Source organism: Mesocricetus auratus, unplaced genomic scaffold (genome assembly GCF_017639785.1).
Source record: "Mesocricetus auratus isolate SY011 unplaced genomic scaffold, BCM_Maur_2.0 Super-Scaffold_100054, whole genome shotgun sequence".
In the NCBI taxonomy this organism is placed as follows: Eukaryota; Metazoa; Chordata; class Mammalia; order Rodentia; family Cricetidae; genus Mesocricetus; species Mesocricetus auratus.
The window spans coordinates 1,898,685-1,916,849 of NW_024429231.1; the positions used below are offsets into that span (position 1 = coordinate 1,898,685).

General features: G+C 57.0%; 2 protein-coding genes across 8 annotated transcripts; one reads left to right on the forward strand and one right to left on the reverse strand.

Annotated features, from left to right (window-relative positions):
* Positions 1-414: 414 nt before the first annotated feature.
* Scaf1 (SR-related CTD associated factor 1) lies at positions 415-11,988 on the reverse strand. Of its 7 annotated transcripts, none has more exons than XM_005084740.4 (12): positions 11,612-11,873; positions 9,974-10,104; positions 9,317-9,430; positions 9,052-9,109; positions 8,512-8,609; positions 8,141-8,241; positions 7,940-8,055; positions 3,085-5,739; positions 2,610-2,692; positions 2,175-2,393; positions 933-1,061; positions 415-823 (listed from the first exon to the last, which is right to left on the reverse strand). In XM_005084740.4, exons 3-12 carry the CDS (start codon positions 9,422-9,424, stop codon positions 632-634), a joined length of 3,759 nt encoding a protein of 1,252 aa, XP_005084797.2. In that variant the 5' UTR covers positions 9,425-9,430; positions 9,974-10,104; positions 11,612-11,873; the 3' UTR covers positions 415-631. The 7 variants fall into 7 exon arrangements, with proteins under 7 accessions (XP_005084797.2, XP_012979698.2, XP_005084796.2 ...); XM_013124244.3 differs by lacking the exon at positions 11,612-11,873 and adding an exon at positions 11,282-11,599; XM_005084739.4 differs by lacking the exons at positions 9,974-10,104; positions 11,612-11,873 and adding an exon at positions 11,899-11,988.
* Positions 11,989-13,771: 1,783 nt separating this feature from the next.
* On the forward strand, positions 13,772-17,581 carry Rras (RAS related). The gene is made up of 6 exons (XM_005084738.4): positions 13,772-13,947; positions 16,040-16,127; positions 16,234-16,336; positions 16,420-16,528; positions 17,039-17,157; positions 17,231-17,581. The coding sequence occupies exons 1-6, from the start codon at positions 13,795-13,797 to the stop codon at positions 17,313-17,315; spliced, it is 657 nt and encodes a 218-aa protein (XP_005084795.1). The 5' UTR covers positions 13,772-13,794; the 3' UTR covers positions 17,316-17,581.
* Positions 17,582-18,165: the final 584 nt, after the last annotated feature.

Genomic DNA, 18,165 nt, shown 5'->3' on the forward strand with positions numbered 1-18,165 from the left:
TTTGCCGTGTGCAGATGAGTTTAGGTGCTGGGTGAGTGAGGTACAGCATGGCTGCCAGCTCTTGACCTCTCTCCAAGGTCCTGGAGAGGGCATCACAAAGGAAGCAAGAGACAGGACAGGACCAGGCTGCACGTCATCCCTTCATGGGTGGCAGCTAAAAGCCACTGTGGGGTGACTGGGTGGCCTCAGTTTCCTTTTAGGGTCATGGGCTGTCACTGCAGCCTCACAGAGCTGCTGACTAGAGGCACTCAATGCGGTCAGCTCCAATGTACATTAGACAGCCCTGGGTCATGTTGCCCCCCACAACCTTTTCCTCCTGAAAGGAAACGAGCATCTTATGAAGACAGACTCTCTGTAGCCCTGGCTGTCCTTGAACTGAGATCGGGCTGCTTAAGTGTGCACCACTACACCACCTACATCTCATGAAATCTTTAATGAAGTTGGAGGACATGACAGAAGGGCTGAGGCCTTGGGCGTAGGCTAAGGGGCCAGGATAACGGGTAGGACGGGGCTGGGTGGGGGCTCTCCTCTTCCTCACAACGACCCCATCATCCCACTGGGGGGGGTAGTGGGGAAGCGGAGCCATAAATATGTCCAGAGTCTCAGAGGCGCAGGAACAGGGTATGAAGTGTCAGAGAGGGGGCAGGGGAAGGCCTGGGCCACCCTTGTCTGGGGGCCCTGGCTCCTTGGGTGGCCGAGGGGGTCCTGGGGGTTCCCCCGGCTTGCGCCCATGCTTGCGGAAGTAGCGGTAGCGCTGGACGTAGGCCCTCACCAGGTTGCCCACCTTGACAGGGTTGATCTCCCCGCTTTTGCTGTGGCAGATCTGTGGAGCCAGGGACAGCTGAGTTCCTGCCAGCCCAGGGCACCCTCCACCCTGACTCTGACTGGGCCTACCCTGGACCCCTCTCCTGGACCCAGGTCCCCATCCCCACCTTGTGGACAGCCTTCCTCAGGATGTCCTTGTACTCCTCCTTGGTGATGTCTTTCTTCTGGTAGTATGGCTTGATGGCCAACTTCACCTCTTCCACTGCCCGCTCCTGTGTGTGCAGCTTCTTCAGATACTGGTGGGGCGAGACAAGGACAGTGAAGGCCAGGCAAGCGAGGGGAACCTGCAGTGCCCTCAGCCGGCCTGCCCTGTGCTTCCCTTCCTGCAGTTACCCTAGGCCACGTTCTGGGCCACCCTGGCCTAGCCAGGCCCAGCAGCCTGCTGGGAGACAAAGCCAGTCAAACAATACTGCTCCTTTCAGGCGGTGCTGGGACTGAACAGGGCTTGGGAAGGCTGGTGTTTTACCACCCCGCCCCAGCTTGCTTTCTAGGTAGTGTCTCTAGGCTGCCCACCCGTGCCTCAGCCTCAGGCAGTGTGCCCACACACAGCTGGTCACAGTTCTTCCTAAGCAGACCTTACAGGCCTATTCTGATTGTAGACCTGAAGTGGCAGGGATGCCCACCGTGGCTGTGTGGTCAAGCCCAGGTGTGTCTGGCTGCTAAGGTAGACAGCATGGGGGGTGGGGGGGCACGAGATTCTCACGTAACACAGAAGAGGGGCTGCTTGCTACACTATACCACACACTTGCCAAGAGACGATACAACAGCACAAAACAGTCCTAGAGGCCTGGCTGGCGTGGCATGGGCAAGTTCACAAGCCAGGGGCTAGGTGAGCTGAGGCCCTGTTTCCACAGCCTGCTCCACAGCCAGTGTTAGGCCCAGCAGTGGGCAGCGCCCGCAGTGGTGTCAGGGCCGTGGCCAGGTAGACCACCTAGATAGGATGTAAAGGACGCAGCCTGAAACCATTCCTCCTCTGTGCCTGCAGAGTCCTCATGAGCCAGGGGTGGCTCGTCACCATCCCCCGTGCCTCGCAGTCGTCACAAACACTAGGGCTGCAGGCCTGATACCTATGACCAGCTCGACCCTCACTGCTTGATTTTTCTTCAAAAATCCGACGTCTCCCAGTTACGTAACAGTGGGGAGCAACATTAAAGGTGGTTTTATAGGCACATACATACATCTACAAACTACATGCTTCTCACTCTATACATGTCAGTTCCTTTCATCTGAGCTGAGGATGCAGCCCAGTGCTTCCTGCAGCCCAGGCAGGCTCTCCTGCTGGGCGGCATCTCTACTCTGGTCTGTTGTGACTGCCCAGCATCCTGCCCCATGCACCTGGCCCATCTCACCTTGTCGGTGTCCCCGCGCCCCTCTGAGCTGCTGCTGCCCTCTCTCTTGTCAGACGCAGGGGCCAGCCCAGTGGGAGTGGGAGGGGTAGAGCCGCAGCCCCCCATGGGGAGGCTGCCAGGAAGCAGGTAGCTGGAAGGGCCTGGGGGAAGGCCCAGAGAAGTGGGCACAGGAGCTGGGGTCACCCCCAGAGCGGAGGGTGGCTTCCGATGGCTGAGGATCTGTGAGGAGAGAGTATGATGAGCCAAGGAAGGCGGAAGGGAAGAGGGGACTTTGTACCCCTCTGTTCCCTCAAATTTCCCAATGTTAGAGAGTAATAGTCTCCTCTTCTGGCCAATACCTTGCCCTAAGGCCTGCTGGGAGTTGTAGTTCCTCTCCTACCCCGAGGCAATGGACAAAAGAAGGGGCTGTGGGGACTCTTCCCCATGGGAGCCCACCTGGTTGGTGGCCTGGATCAGCTCCTGGGCCTTTGCTCGGCTGGCCAGGTTGGCCTCTTCCATCTTGAACAGCAGTGCAGTCACTGCAATGGACAGAGGTGTCACAATCAGTGCAGGCATCAACATGGGTAGCAAACCTCACCTAACCCCAATGCTGCCAGGTCCCTCACTTGATCCCAGGACTATAAAACCTCAGCTCCAAACAGAAAAAAGTGCCTTCTCTACCGAGAATCACCGCAGACCCCCAGTGTTCTTATGACTCATCAGGGACAAGGACTAAAATGTGATGCGGAGTAACATCTGCTTCCTAACCCCCCCAAGTCCCAGCCCCCACCTAGGAGGAAGGCAGCACTGCTCACCCTCCGTCCTGTGCTTCCCACATGTCCAAGACTGACTCTGCCCTACATCTACCCAACCCCATCTACCCCTCCCTCCCTTCCCTGCCATCTCCCTCTCCCCACTCCAGAAGACTCACAGGCCAGGACACCACTGGTAGTGCAGTCCACACCAGCAGGCAGGTTCCAGGGCATGGGTGGGGGTAGCGTGGGCAGCTGGGAGACCCTAGCAGCTGGCCCGTCCTCGGCGCCAGAGTCTCCAGCTGTAGACCCTGCACTGGGAGCAGTACTTGGGGCAGCTGCGGCGGTGCTGGTGGCTGTGGTAGTAGCAGGCTGCTGCTCCTCCTCCTCTTCCTCCTCCTCCTCCTCCTCCTCCTCTGCCCCGACCCGGACCCCAGTGTCCTCAGCGGCTTCCTCTGGCAGGAAGGAGACCTCAGGAGTCTTGCAGCTGCTGTCCACAGTCTGGGAGTCCGGGGTGAGCGCGGGTGGCGGTGGCGCCACCTTAGGTGGTGGAGTACTGGGGGCCTTGGTGGTCCGCTCCTCCCCAGACCATGATGTTTCCTCTGTCCCCTTGGCGCTGGCTGCCTGGCTGCAGCTGTCAGCCTTGGACTTCTTCAGAGAACCAGGCCCAGCGCTGGCCGTGCTACTGCCTCCACTGCGGATCTTCTTCCGGGTCTTCGACGGCTTGGTCTTTCCCTTGGTCCCCTTGGCTTTCTTGGCCCCGGCCTTGGCCTTGGCCTTGGTCTTTTTGGGCTTGGCGCTGCCCGGGGCCACCTTAGCCACCTCTGCAGGAGCCCGCTCATCTGGCTTGAGGAATGGCGAGCGGCTCTCACGGTCTCGGCTGAATTTGACCCCGATGGAGCCCAGGCCTGAAGACGAGGAATCCTTGGCAGGGGTGGTACTGCTGACACCCTCTCGGATGAGCACTGCCACCTTGGACTGCAGTTTCACTTTGCGGGAGGAGCAGGACGACGATGAGGACGAGGAGCCGCTGCTTAGCGGGGCCTTGGGCAGTGACCCCGAGCCAGGTGCCGAGTCCTTAGGTGGCCGCGTCTTCTTGGATGACCGATCCCTGTCTCGGCCCCGGTCCCCCCCTTCAAGGGCCTTCCGTCGAGACCCTTTCTCCCTTGAAGACGAGGATGAGGATGCAGCCCCTGAGCGCCTCCGGTCCTTGTCGCTCTTGCCACCCCGCTCATCTGCACTCAGACCCTCAGAGTCATACAGAACCTCCCGCTTAGGGGACACGGCCGGTGCTGGTGAAGGTGCTCGCGGCTCTGCCTTGTCTGGCCGGCCCACCGTGATGGTCCGCTTGATGGCAAACAGGTCATGGTCCGTGAGGTCCTGGATAGAGGGCGGCACGGCCCCGCGGCGCCGGCTGTCGCGGTCAGACCCTGAGGGTGGCACAGCTACGGGCAACTTCTCCACATCCCCAGCGCGCTTCTCGGCCCGCGAGCGCGATCGCTTCTTCTTCTTCTTGCCACCCTCGCGGCGCTTGCCTCGGTGCCGCTCACGCCGCGAGGATGATGAGGACGATGCGGCCGGGGGTGGTGAGGCTGAGCGCCGCCGTCGCCTGCGCTTCTCCCGGGAGCGGGAGCGGTGGCCCCCACGTCTGCGATCAGCGCTGCGGGAGCGAGACCGGCGACGGGAGCGGGAGCGGGAGCGACGGCGGGCAGCACTGTGTGAACTAAGCTTGCGCTCACGCGAGCGGTGCTTCTTGGCATCCCAGGAGGGCGAGTCGGGTGGAGCCGGGTCCCCGCTGCGCTGCCGTTCTCGTCGTGCCTTCTTGCGTGCAGGCGGTGGGCCGGGAGAAGCAGAGCGCTGGCGGTAGCGCTCACGTCGCTGCGTTAGGATTTTGCGGCGCAGGTCCAGGCCGCCCCAGCGTGCATCTGCAGCCGGAGGTGCGGGTGGCTCACCCAGGTCCACCTGCAGTGCGCCCTCACCATCAGAGTCAGCATGCAGGGACAAGAAGTCGTCGCCCTCGGGGGCACGAGGCGCAGAGGCTGCGGGCGCAGCAGGAGTGGCCACTGAAGCAAGGGTGGCTACTGAGGCTGGAGGCTGACGAGGGCGCCCAGCCCGGAACAGTGACACTGCAACCCTGGGTTCCTCCTCGGGCTGCACAATCTCGCCCTCCTCGATCTCGGGATCAGTCGGGGGCAGTGGTGGCAGCGGCAGCGCTGGTCTACCAGCTGTCACTACTTCCACCGACACCTTGCCCTCAAGACAAGCCTCAACCTCAGGTCCCACCACAAACACCCTGCGGCGTGGAGCCCCTTCGACCCTCGTGGAATCTGCCTGCGGTGGTGTCCCAGGGGCTCCCAGCGTCTGCGGGGGTGGGGGCTCCGGGCGGGGGCTGTCATCACCTGGGAAGTCCTGGCTCAAGCTATTGTCATCGTAGATGCCCGCCAGGGTCTCTGAGATGCGGCTGATGCTCTGTGACAGGCCCTCCTCCTCTTCCTCCTCCTCTTCCTCCTCCTCTGGTGAGGGGCTCCCCGCAGATGAGCTAGGGTTGGAGCCTGTGGGCTCGAAGGGGTCATATTTTTGCTCAGGGGCTGGCGGCGGGGAGTAGGCCTCATCGGTGGGGTGGAAGGGGTCATAGATGTCGAATCGCGGGGCAGGCAGGGCTGGAGGGGGTGGAGGAGGAGGAGGGGGAGATGGGGAAGAAGAGGATGGGGAAGGGGAAGGCGAGGATGAGGCAGAGGAAGGAGCAGGGGGAGGGGCAGGCCCTCCATCCCCTGTGCCCAAGGTGAGGAGGTGACGGGCACAGGCAGGTCGAGAAGCGTGAGACTGTGGAGAAACTGCAAAGAACAGGGTAGACAGTCAGTCAGTACCACCCTGCCGCTCTCTTCCGGTGGAGAGGCCTGTAGACAGGCCAGTGCAACTGCTGCCCTCCCCCACCCTGACCCTCCTCCACCCTTGAGCACACCAGAAAACAATGGAAGTAGAACGGGCTGGGGTGGTAAAGGGGTTACATGTATTTATACCATACATTAAGGAGTTGGGGTGCTATTCAGTGAAGTTAGGGACTGGGGTACGCAGTGGCAGAGCCCTGGCCTAGCATTTGTGAGGTCACCTGACACAGGAGAAAAATGATCCTAGAATCCACACCTGAGCCCCGAAGGTGCAACGGCTTAATCTCCCATACCACAAGTTGGCCCTAAAGCCCAAAATCTGCCTTGACCAATAGCAGTGATGTCCCCACGGGACAGAAGAGCTAATGGCCTCCTACATGAGGTGAACCTGCTAGACCATGAAACAGCAGACCAGAGCCCTGGCAAGACAAGAGTCCTTCCAAGCTTTTGCCTCCAACCTGCACCCAAGGGCTAAGAAACAAGAGCCACCAACCCACAGGGACATCAGGGAGTGCTTGCCCCCTCTCACAGGACAGGCTCTGCATGTCTCCTTAGTTTGCCCCTAACACCCACTGCACCAAGGAACGCAGCCTAGACTCAGACGATGTATCTAAGCATGGGAACAGCGAAGATAGTACTACTTCCTCATAGAGACCCAGGTCACAACACTCTAGCCACATGACCACAGGCCCCCTAACTCAACCTGTCTTTGGATTCCTTCTGCGCATACAGAGTCTGGCCAGGTGGTGGTGGCGGCGGCACATGCCTTTAGTCCCAGCACTTAGGAAGCAGAGGCAGATGGATCTCCATGAATTTGAGGCCAGTCTGGTCTACAGAGTGAGCTCCAAGACAGACTCCAAAGCTACAGAGAGAAACCCTGTCTGAAAAACCAAAAAACTAAACTAAAAAGAACCACAAGCAGTGCAAAGCCACAGCCCTAAACCCAGAAGCTGAAGCAGGAGTGCCTGAACTCAGAGTCTGTGGGCAGCTGAACAACATAAAAGGCCCCATTTCCAAGTTTTAAGTGACAATGGTGGTGCAATCCCAGCACCAAGGTAAGACAAGCGCCAGGCCAGCCTGACCGACAGTCAAAGACCCCATCTCAAAAGATTCCAGTCCCCATGAGAACAACTGGCCCACAGATAGCCCAGGCAGGGGCCACCTGTCTGTGTCAACAGGTTGTGTTGGCAAGCTCAGCCTCTGGAGTTGTCACACAGGTTAGCCCCGCGCTCTGGGCTCCAATATTCTCTTCTCTCCGCCTACCAACTATGGAGTTGCAGATGAGGCCACACTCACAGCTCCACACCCCCAGGCTCTAGAGTAGACTTAAAGCCCTTCTGTTGGCCTCTATGGGGGCTATGGGAACACACACTCCTGTGCCCAATGGGTAAGTGGACTCACAACTGAAAAGGGACAAAGGGACTGTGACCTGCCTCAGTGGGGTCACAAGCCGTACTCTTTAAGGCACTGGGACTGACGGCTGCCAAAGACCCAACCTGAGCACAGCCTTTCTCTCTGCTGTACTTTTAAAAGCACACAGAGGGAGGTTAGCCTGCTGGTGCTGATATCACCAGCAAACAAAAACAAAGGCCACGGTGGAGCCTGAGTCAGGACCCAAGCTCAGGTGCTTAGGGAACGCCAGTACCACAGGCGCTGATGGACTCTGAGGTCGCTGGGCACCTACCAGGAGCACAATGGGAGGCAGACTCTGTCCTACACAACCACAGCACAGAGACAAAATGTCTGCTCTTCCACTCAGACTCAAGCCAGACCCACCAAGGAGCTAACGAGGATCCCCTTCCTAGGAGATGAATCCCCAACTCAAAGGCACTCCCAGTCAGCTCATCATCCGGTCCCAGCATGCTCGATGCTCCTGCACGACTCCACTACGCTTTCTTTCCACGGGTATATATATGCACTAGCTCGTATCTATTCTTCTTCACTAGCTCAGATCTAACATCTCACCCATCCTTACCATCTTCCCTACAAATTGCTTAAGTGAGCCTAGGGCTTATCTTGGTGGCAGATTGCCTGCTGAGCATGTGTAAGACCCCAAAGTCCAGTACCTAGCACCATTAACAGACATAAAACTAGTTGATTTCCACACTTCAAGACCACCTACCCGGCACAGTGCAGCCCCACGTACCCGTTTTTCCTGTCCTCCAGGCCCTGAGGCGGGGCAGAAGGCTGGGCACAGGTAGAGGCATGGGGTCCCTGTCACCGATTCGGACCTCAGCCACCAGCTCAAGCATGTCCTCACTTCTGCAAAGCAGAGAAAATGGTAAACCCCAGCAGTGCCACAGCCCAAGGTTAGAGTGAGCCCCACCTTTAGCGGCCAGATTCTTACTCGCCAGGTCGCAGGTCCAGGCGGCTGGGGACCCAGGTATCCGGTGGATCCAGTATGTTCACCAGCCCCACAAGAAGGCTGTCTGCAGCTGTGTCCAATACCTGGAAGGGGCCGTGTTGGGCTCTGTTCTGTTAACAGTCACACTGAAACCTTCCCAGTTCTAGCCTCTCAGGAACCCACCAACTTCCCCCAAGGACATTTAGGGATCCAACCAACTGAACCTTTAATGGTCTCTGGCAGCAGTTTAGTCTGGGATCTGGTCCCCAGATTCCCATTACTGCCCACTAGGTTTCCCCCAGACCCAGGGATATAGATCCCCAGTTCCTTTGTCCTGCAGGCCCTAGGATGAGGTCCACAGACACCTTACTCACCGTGGCTGTATCAGCACCCCCTGACTCCTGTGAGCGAGGTTCTGATCGTGGGCTCCGGCAGCAGCGCCTCCATCGAAGACCACGACACCGAGAGCCATCTGGAAAGACATTGAAGTAAGGCGAGACTCACTGTGAGGCTGTGCAGAGCACAAGGCCAGAACTGGGCCTAGTATTTGCTGCAGTGTATCTACCTCCTCCCAATTAGGGCGGGACCCTGAGCTCCCCGGCCCAATCTAGGGTGAGCCTGCACCCATTGGATTGCTCCAAGAGATGTCTCAGCTTGACCTTTGAGTCCTAGCTAGCCCAAGGTCTAGATGTCTCATCTCCCACAAGAGTCCTACCACCCTGCTCCCAACCTTTCATCAGTCCTGAAGCCACACTGGGTCTCATGGCACCATTCCCTTATGCGGCAGGTCTGCTGGTCCCCTGCCAACGAGGCCTTCCTCTAGCCAAACCCAGTCCCTGGACACTCCTGACCCTGACTCAGAAAGAAGGAAGATACCAAACCCGGAGGAGTAAGAGCCTGAAAGGACCTCGTACCTTTTTCATTTGGCAGGTCCCCCTGCAAGGAGCTTCCCACAGCCTGCTGAATGGCCCGCTGGGAAAGGAGGGAAAAATTAAGAATCAGGGGTATCAGATAAGAGACTTCTGTAACCTGTTTGGAAGGTATGTCCCAGGCACCCCACAGCCAGACCACAGGCTGAGGCCACATAGTGCCCCACTTCTTCCAGGTTCCAGACCCTCAGTCCCTACACCAAGAAATGGGAATCTAGGTCCCCAGGCCCCGCTGCCCCAGCTGTCTTACCAGGATAAAGGCAGAAGGAGAAAGGGCTGAATCTCTGTCAGGTGGACCATCTCCCCGGTCCTCTCCCGACTCCTCCGCTTTACCTCGAGACTCATCTTCCTCCTCCATGGTCACCTGGGTTGAGGGCGACAGTTTGGAGTGGAGGCTGAGGGAGAGGGTGCAGAGGTGAACAAGCCTCAAGGTGCGCTGCCTCCACCAACCCTGATGACCCTGTACTTGGCCCCACGCGGACCTGCAGGGACTAAAGTCATTCTCATCCTTCTGAATTTCAGCTGCCTCCCCTGTCAATGGGAGGACTCTCTGCCCCCTGCTCTGACATGTGGCCCTCCACTGCCCAGTACCTAGTCAAAACTCATTCCCCAACCCAATCAGGTAGCTGCAAACTCAACCATGACTTTGGGTCTCATGATTTTAGGAGTGTGCTTCAGACCTTCCTCACAGTGAGGAATACGCCAACCTGCTCAGTGGTGCTCTGTAACAGGTGCTATAGCTTCACACAGCATCCATCACCCTCCACAGTGAGGAACAAAGAGTCTTATTTATAGGCATGAATACAACCTTGACAGTATGCTCTACACAGCCACCACACTGCTTTTAAACAGAAATGCCAAGTTTCAGAAAGACATGCTGTCCTCCCAGCCCCATTGGGACACTTGCCTATCACCCAGCTGCCTGTCCTGTGGAAGCATGGCCAAAGCCTCGGTGATGTCACGGGACTTTTGAGCTTTGAGTGCCCAGTCAGATGGTTCAAAGAGCATCCTTCAGACTGGTGGATGTCTTGATTGAGGCTTCAGAAAATATGAACATCACAGCTGTAAGCCTCCCCACAGCTGTCAAACCTGCAACTCTGAACACACCTAATCTTGGGAATTCCTAGAAGCTCTGGGCTCCCTAAACCAGTGTGCTTATCTGAAAATGGCAAAATAGTAGCATCTATCACATTCATTTGCACATACAAATGGCTGGATACACAATACACAAGCAATAATTGTATCATTAGCCCTCAGACCAGGTTTCCCCTTTTGTCTCAGTCGGCTTCCCTGGCTGTGCATCTGCAAGGAAAAGGCCTAAGACCTGGTCCCAGTCCTACTTGGAAACTATGCCCAGGCCTCCACATTCAGCCAGCCTCTCAGCTGCAGCTGCCCAAATCTTCAGCTTCTTCCCTAATTCCCACAGTCTCACCCTACTCTGACAGCCCCTCTATCATATCCAAGGATCTCTAAGCTAAATCAGGACCCTTGTACCGGGTAACAACAGTTCCCAGCTCTGGCACTGCTCCCCAGAGTTGTCTAGGACACAAATGCTATCCAGAGCAGTGACTGTCACAAGAAACTGTATCAAAAGCACCTGGTTGCAGACTTGGAGATTCCCAAAACCACAGACATTATAAGGCTCTGCAAACCATGGGAGATCCCTCAATTACAGGGCTCTGGGAGCAATTTTGTGATTCACAAATAGCTCATTACACAAAGTACATAAAACATAGTGGAAAATATTTCCCAAGTTTTAAAAGGAAACATCAGTTTACAGGACTGGAGTAATACTAGTACAATGCCTATGTTGGCATGTACTGAATCTCATCCAACAATGTATTTCCTCCTGTCTATCAAGGTCAAGTTGCAGAGCACTGCACTAGGTGAGTCCAGACAGGTCTACAGACCCTCAGGCCTCCAGGGACTGATTCCAACTCCTCAGCACTAGGACAACACCGGTTCTTTTTGTTGTTTTTTAAAGCCGTTTTTAAAAATTACTTTCTGAAAGGCAAGTACATTTGAGCTGGGTAAAATACCCAGCACTTTCTGTTGTATTTTTATTCTCCACACGTTTATCTAGCCCCCAAATCACTTGAATTTGCTACAAGACACAATCACATCAAAATCACCTGGATGATTCCAGTGCCTTCTAAGTGCCCCACCCCATCCCACCCTGGTCTCCGAGTCACTCCATATCAAACACTCTCCAGACCTTGGAGACCCATTTATGCCTCTGGGTACATCACAACGCTTGCCTCCCTCTCCCTGGGTGGGAAAACATCTCTTTCTTCCAGGTGGCCCTCAGCACTTCCTAGTCCTTGAAGAGAGCTTCCAGGCCTCATAAATTGTCCCAGATCCACGTAGATGAGCCAAATGCAGAGACCAGGACAGGCAGACGCTTCCCAGGCCTATAAGGCATACCCCAGCGATCTAGGCGGCTCTGCAGACCCCTTCACTCTTGGGACACTCATCAAGAGCTCAAAATGGCCCCAAAAGCCTCTCAACAGCCCCCAGCCTATAGTCGCACGTAAAAACCATCTACCACGCCTGCAGACACGTCCGGGCTCAGCAATGCGATGGAAGGCTGACATAGGCGCGGTCCAGACCCTATGGACGTCCCCTGGCACCCACGGGCGCGTCCCGGGCCCTAAGAAGGCCCCACACTCCGCGACTGCCTTGGCCGCCGCTCCCGGATCCGAGGCTGCCACGTTATGATCTCCAGGCCCTGTGGCGTACGGGCGACACTCGGAGACGACTAGCGACCCGACACCGCCCCGCCCACCCCGCTAGGCCCGAGCCCCGCGGCCCGGACCGCCGCCGCCATCTTACCCCGCCGCTCGGGCTGCGGCTCCGGCCCCGGCGCGGGGCGGGGCGGACTGGGGCGGGGCTCGCGATCTGAGCCGCGGGGGCGGGGCCAAATTGCCGCCGAGCTTGCTGGGATTTCAAGTACCCAGCTGGGTTTCCTGAAGGCCGGCAGGACGGAGGGCGGACTCGGTTTCCCAGAAATCAACGCGTCGCATGGTGGCGGGGTGCGCGCGCCGTATGCCGGGAGACGTAGTCCGCGAGTCCCCTCCGTCACGCGGGGACAGTGTCGGGGTGAAAGGTGAAGTGGGCGGGGCTGCTGGAGCGCGCGGTAAGGCCCTCCACAGTGCCCTGCGTGCGCGGGGAAAGGGCGGCGGATCAGGAAGTGATGTAAAAAAGGCGCTCCGCTGTTGAGATCCATGGGAATTGAAGTTCAATTGAGTGGAACTAGAAGCTACCCGGCCCATTTTCTGAATGAGACCCTTCTCTCTTTTTTTTCCCCCCCTCGAAATCCTAAGGAGGCTTCTTGAGACTGGCCAGGAACTTGCTGCAGACTGTCAGCCTGCCTGTGCTTCCCCAGTGCTGGGGCTACCGGCGTCCGTCACCGTGCCCAGTTTAAATTACTCATCTTAGGGATGCTGGAGATTGAATTTAGACCCTCACTCATGCTGGGCAGCGCTCGATTACTGAGCATTACCTACAACTCTCTTTTTCTTTTTTATTCTGAGACAGCTCATTCTAAGATGTCCAAGACAGCCTTGAATTTACATTAATCTCCACTACACCAGACCAGAGCGTCCTTACTCAGGCAGTAAGGTCCGAAATCTGAGTCCTCTGACTCAGAACAGAAAAGTGAAGACTCCCGTCCCTCCTCCCTGAGACCCGTTCCTGAGGTCCCTCCTGCAAGCGCATCAGTAGCGTGCCTTGTATTACACAAACTCCTCCGCAAACCTTCCCTCGCGCACTCATGCCCTCGAGCCCAGAATTCTGAGTCCCCAGACTCTATCCTCTGGCCCCAAGAGTTCAGGCTCTCAGCTTCCCCAATACCTAATCTAATAGTAAGGAGCCCCTCCCGAAGCCCTGTTCTCCCTAGGACCCCGTAATCAAAGTCACCAACTCAGTGCACTCGTAGGAACCAGGTGCCTGAGTCATCAGCTGCCTCCTCCAAACCCCACAGGTCCTGGCTGCAGAGCCTTCTGGCCCCGGACTTCCCGAGTAGGATGCGCTGGCTCATGGATGAGGAATGTGGTGATCTCACAGCCCGTCCCTGCCCCGTTACCCTGCTGCCCCCTCCGGGGCCCCAGCTTCCCTCCCAGACTATCTTCCGTTTGGCTGGGACATGGGGAACCGGAAGCCTGGGTCCCCTGTCGAGGCAAGACTCCAGCTTCGAGACCAACGCCGGGGCAGAGAGCTGGCGGCCATCCCAGGAAGGAGGCGGGGCTTCTTTCCGAGACCTGTGCTTCCTAAAAGCGCCCTATATATGGCACTGAACCCACGAACCCCACCTACCAGAAATACCCAGGGGTGGTCCTTAGGATAACTACTGCCTCTTGTGTCTTCATTTGCATATACCCGCCCTGAGAGAACTTTTCTCCCTAAGTTGGGACTTTATTAACATAGCTCCTCCCAAAGGTGGGCTGTCTGAAAGGAGCGCGTGGCTGGGCTACGGGTGGGCACGGATCCATATTAGCATATCCCCGCCCCTCTCGGAATTCCCCTCTTTGCAAACTTGTTTCCCCTACTCTTATTATTAGTACAGCTCCTCCCTTTCCCTGGCCTCGCCTCCTCCTCAAGCATCCGCAGACGCGCGTCCCACAGTCCGGAGCTCATGTTTATGCAGTCTTTATTAGCATAACTCACCCCTTGGTTTCTCTTGACTCCCCCCCCCCAGGCGGTAGCGGCGGCGGCGGCAGCGGTGGCGACATGAGCAGCGGGGCGGCGTCCGGGACTGGGCGGGGGCGGCCCAGGGGCGGGGGGCCGGGACCCAGGGACCCCCCGCCCGGCGAGACTCACAAGCTGGTGGTCGTGGGCGGCGGCGGCGTGGGCAAGAGCGCGCTGACCATCCAGTTCATCCAGGTAGTGGGCCCTCACCGGGGAGGGTGTCCCCAAGATCCAGATTGGAGCCCTTTGGGGGTTCCTTGAAACTTTTACTTCTCCCAGAGCCATCACTGAGACTCTTTTAAGAGGGTCTCTAATCCTAAAATATCTCTGCAGACTTCGACTCAAAATGCCCAGGGCCTCCACCCCCTTCGTGCGGTGGAGCCTTCTCCTAATACGTCCCCAGGCAGATCACCCTCCCTGAGGTACCTGAGAGTCCTTGTCCCAGCGGTACCTCCTGGGAGTACCCTAAATTCTAAATAATTGCTCCATTCAAATCCTAAGCGCGAGGCCCCGACACCTGAACCTGGTCTGCCAGACGTGCCAGCGCGTTCACCTCTTACCACCCAAGAGCCCCGCTGGCCCAAGCAGCTGTGCTCTGTACTTTTGACAGTAGCTGGAGCCCTCGTCCCTCTATTCAGGGACCATTCCCCAGACTTTGGAGATTTTTGTCCAGACCTTGGTTCTAGATAGGACCCTGTAATCCCTACTTGAAGATGATTTCCCCTCAGACTTTAGGAAGATTCTGCCATTCTAGGAAACAACCTTATTCTGCTAAATGCAGACCCTCACCCTCCCACCCTACCCCCAAGGAAAATCTACCATTTCTCCACTCTAAGCTCTTCACTCCAACTCCCTGCCCTCACCTCTGGAACCCTGGGTAGCTCCCAGGTCATCTCCAGATTAAAAAAGAAAGAAACCTGAGGTTTTCCACAACCTCCAAAGCTACCTGGAAGATTCTAGGACCCATAAATGCACTGCTACATCATACCCTCCAAAAATGCGACAGGCTGTGTTCACCTTAGAGCATGTAATGCTTGGTATAGTCTCCCCCACGTAAACCAAGCCTCATCCCGCCAGGCTCTGCTGCTTCACCCCTCCCAGCCCTCAGCAAACACCCTCTAGAGAGGAAGCCACCAAGTTCTGAAAATCCAGCCCAGCCCCGGAAACCTCCACCCAGTTCCCACGGGGAGCACGCCCCCCCCCCAACACCATCCCCACACTGGTCAGGGCAGCACTAGGAAGGTGAGACCCACTTGCCGCAGGAGAGGCTCCTGGGTGACAGACACACACACACACACACACACACACACACACACACACACACACACACAGGGAGCCTCCAGCAATGCCTGTGAGAAGCCTGCAGCGGGAAGGAGAGCCCAAATTTGAGCCCTTGGCACCCAGGGCCAAACTGGGAGCTGGCCAGAGGTCTGGCTGGAGGCAGTAGGACCCAGGCAGGAAGGGAGGGGCAGGTTGAGGGTGGGGCAGCCTCTCCTAAGCAGGATTGGAACCTAGACCTTCCCCAGGGAGGAGACACTGGCTGCTCACACAGAAGGGAGTGAGGAGGGAAGAAAGATGGGGGAGGAAGGGAAGAAAGAGAGAGAGGCAGACAGGCAGCTGCTTCGGTCAACAAGAGCTCCCAGAAGCTGATCAGTGACTGTCACCAGGCCAAGCGTTAAGTGTTGAGAAGAGAATTCCTGCAAATCAAACACTGTCATCCTTCCTCCAGATGGGGAAACTGAGACTCAGGGACGGTGATTTGCTTGGAGTGACTTTGCAGCTGGGAGTAATCATGCCAAAGGAGGGTGCTTTATACTGAAGAAAGCAGAAACTCTGAGAGAGAACAGGGGGATTGGTGACAGACCCCAGGACCTGGGGACAGTCAGTCCGAAAGATGGACTCAGAGCAGCCAGAGAGGCAGGGCAGAGACTCAGAGAGATGGAGAGCGAAGGAGATGGGGCAGACAGACCGAGATAGAGACAGAACACGGACAGCAGTGGGGGGGAGACAGGTACATTGAGACAAGGGAGGGGTGGACCCAGAGAAAGGAGGAGGAGAAGAGTTCAAGAAAGAAAGATATAGACGCAGGAGGAGACAGGGAGAGAGATTCTGAGACCCAGAAAAGGAAAGAGACCCAGAGAGAGGGGGGGGGGCAGGACAGAGACTGGGGGGATGATCTAGAGGCAGGGCTCTCTCTCTCTCTCTCTCTCTCTCTCACACACACACACACACACACACAACACACAGAAAAATGCTTTGGTGACAGTGACCTCTCTCTGTCCCCCAGTCCTACTTCGTGTCTGACTACGACCCTACCATTGAGGATTCCTACACAAAGATCTGCACTGTGGATGGCATCCCTGCACGGCTGGACAGTGAGAATGGCTGGGCTTGGATGGGAGGCGGATAGCCGGGCTGAGAGGACCTGTGAGCATCGGCAGGACAGCCTAGGACCCACGTATTCCTCTCCCTGTCTCACAGTCCTGGACACTGCCGGTCAAGAGGAATTTGGTGCCATGCGGGAGCAGTACATGCGTGCTGGCAACGGCTTCCTGCTGGTGTTTGCGATTAATGACAGGCAGAGGTGAGGGGAGCGCTGGTGGACTTGGCTGAGCACACCACAGGCTCCTCCCAGAGGCTGCCTCACACCACTGGCTTCTCTTGCAGTTTCAATGAGGTAGGCAAGCTCTTCACTCAGATCCTCAGAGTCAAGGACCGCGACGATTTCCCCATTGTGCTGGTTGGGAACAAGGCAGATCTGGAGACACAGCGCCAGGTTTGAGATGCCCCCTTCCCCGAGGACCCGTTTGGACCTGGGAGGCTCCTGCGGGGAAATCTCTCCTACTCTGGGCCCCTCCACAGCCACAGCTTTCACATAGATGCCACTCACGGGTGGAATCATCTGAGCCACGCCCCCAGCCACTCACTGGGAGATTCTAGGCAGGGGCTCTACCCCAAGTTACTCCCTTAGCACTCACTGGGAGATTCTAGGTGGAGGTTCCGCGGTCGCCCTTGCGATAATCCTTTGCTACTGTTCCATAGCTGATGTGCGCTTCCCTTCCCCGATCAAGAAAGCCCTTACTTCTTGCCTGCCCGCCTCTTAGCGACCAAAAACCTCTTCATCATCTTCCCGATGTCTCGCTTAGAAAGCTTCAACCCTCCAGTCTCCTCTTCTTGGGTCTTTCTAGAACGTTCCACCGTGAGCCTGCCCAGGTTCTGCACTAGAGCACGCCTTGCTTCTGTCAGCCTCCCCTCCCCAACTCCTCCCTTCCCCGGCTTCTTCCAGGTTCTCCGATCCGAAGCGTCCTCCTTCAGCGCTTCCCACCACATGGCTTACTTTGAGGCCTCGGCCAAATTGCGTCTGAATGTGGACGAGGTGTTCGAGCAGCTGGTCCGGACTGTCCGGTAAGCACAGGGCCCCTTCTTGCCCCCCTGGTCCGCAGCCCCCCATCCCATACTTACACACTGCTTCCCACAGGAAATTCCAGGAGCAAGAACTCCCTCCTAGCCCACCCAGTGCTCCCAGGCAGAAGGGCAGGGGCTGCCCCTGCGTCCTGCTGTAGCCAGATAGCTCCAAGCGACCAGCACCAGCTCTCTTGGGACCAGCTGCCCACGTTTGTGCGGACTGAGGCTTAGCTGGGCCTCAGTCTCCTCTGGATTCCTGCAGGACACACTACACCCCTGCCTTCTCTTTCCGGCCGCCCGGGGCTACCACCGAGTGCCTTCTTCAATACTGCCTTTCCCACCCAAGCCCCTGGTGGAATCAGGAGGTCCTTGTCACTGCTGTATATAAGTCCGTCTTTCAGAAAAATAAATATCACTGCCTACATCTGGAGATGCCTTTTTTTTTTTTTCCGAGACAGGGTTTCTCTGTGGCTTTGGAGGCTGTCCTGGAACTCGCTTGGTAGTCCAGGCTGGTCTCGAACTCACAGAGATCCGCCTGCCTCTGCCTCCCAAGTGCTGGGATTAAAGGCGTGCGCCACCAACGCCCGGCTGGAGATGCCTTTTACTGAGTGTGTGGGGTAGTTGCTGGAGATGGACCTGGAGTCTCATGTCTGCCAAGCAAGGGCCCAACCTCTGAGCTCCATCTACAGCCCAGATTTGTTTTATGAGACAAGGTTTCTCTGTGTAGCCCTGGCTGTCCTGGAACTCACTCTGTAGACCAGGCTGGCCTCCAACTCAGAGATCCACCTGCCTCTGCTTCCTGAGTGCTGGGATTAAAGGCGTGCACCACCATGCCCTGCTCTATTTATTTTCTAAATGACAGTAGTAATCTGGCTAGATGACCAAGCATGACTTCCTGAGTTCAAATCCCAGAACCCATAAGGTAGGGGAAAAAAAGAATGAACCAGCTCCCGTGACTGCTCCAGGTCTCTACATGAATGAGTGTGCACCGGACGGTTTTATATCGAC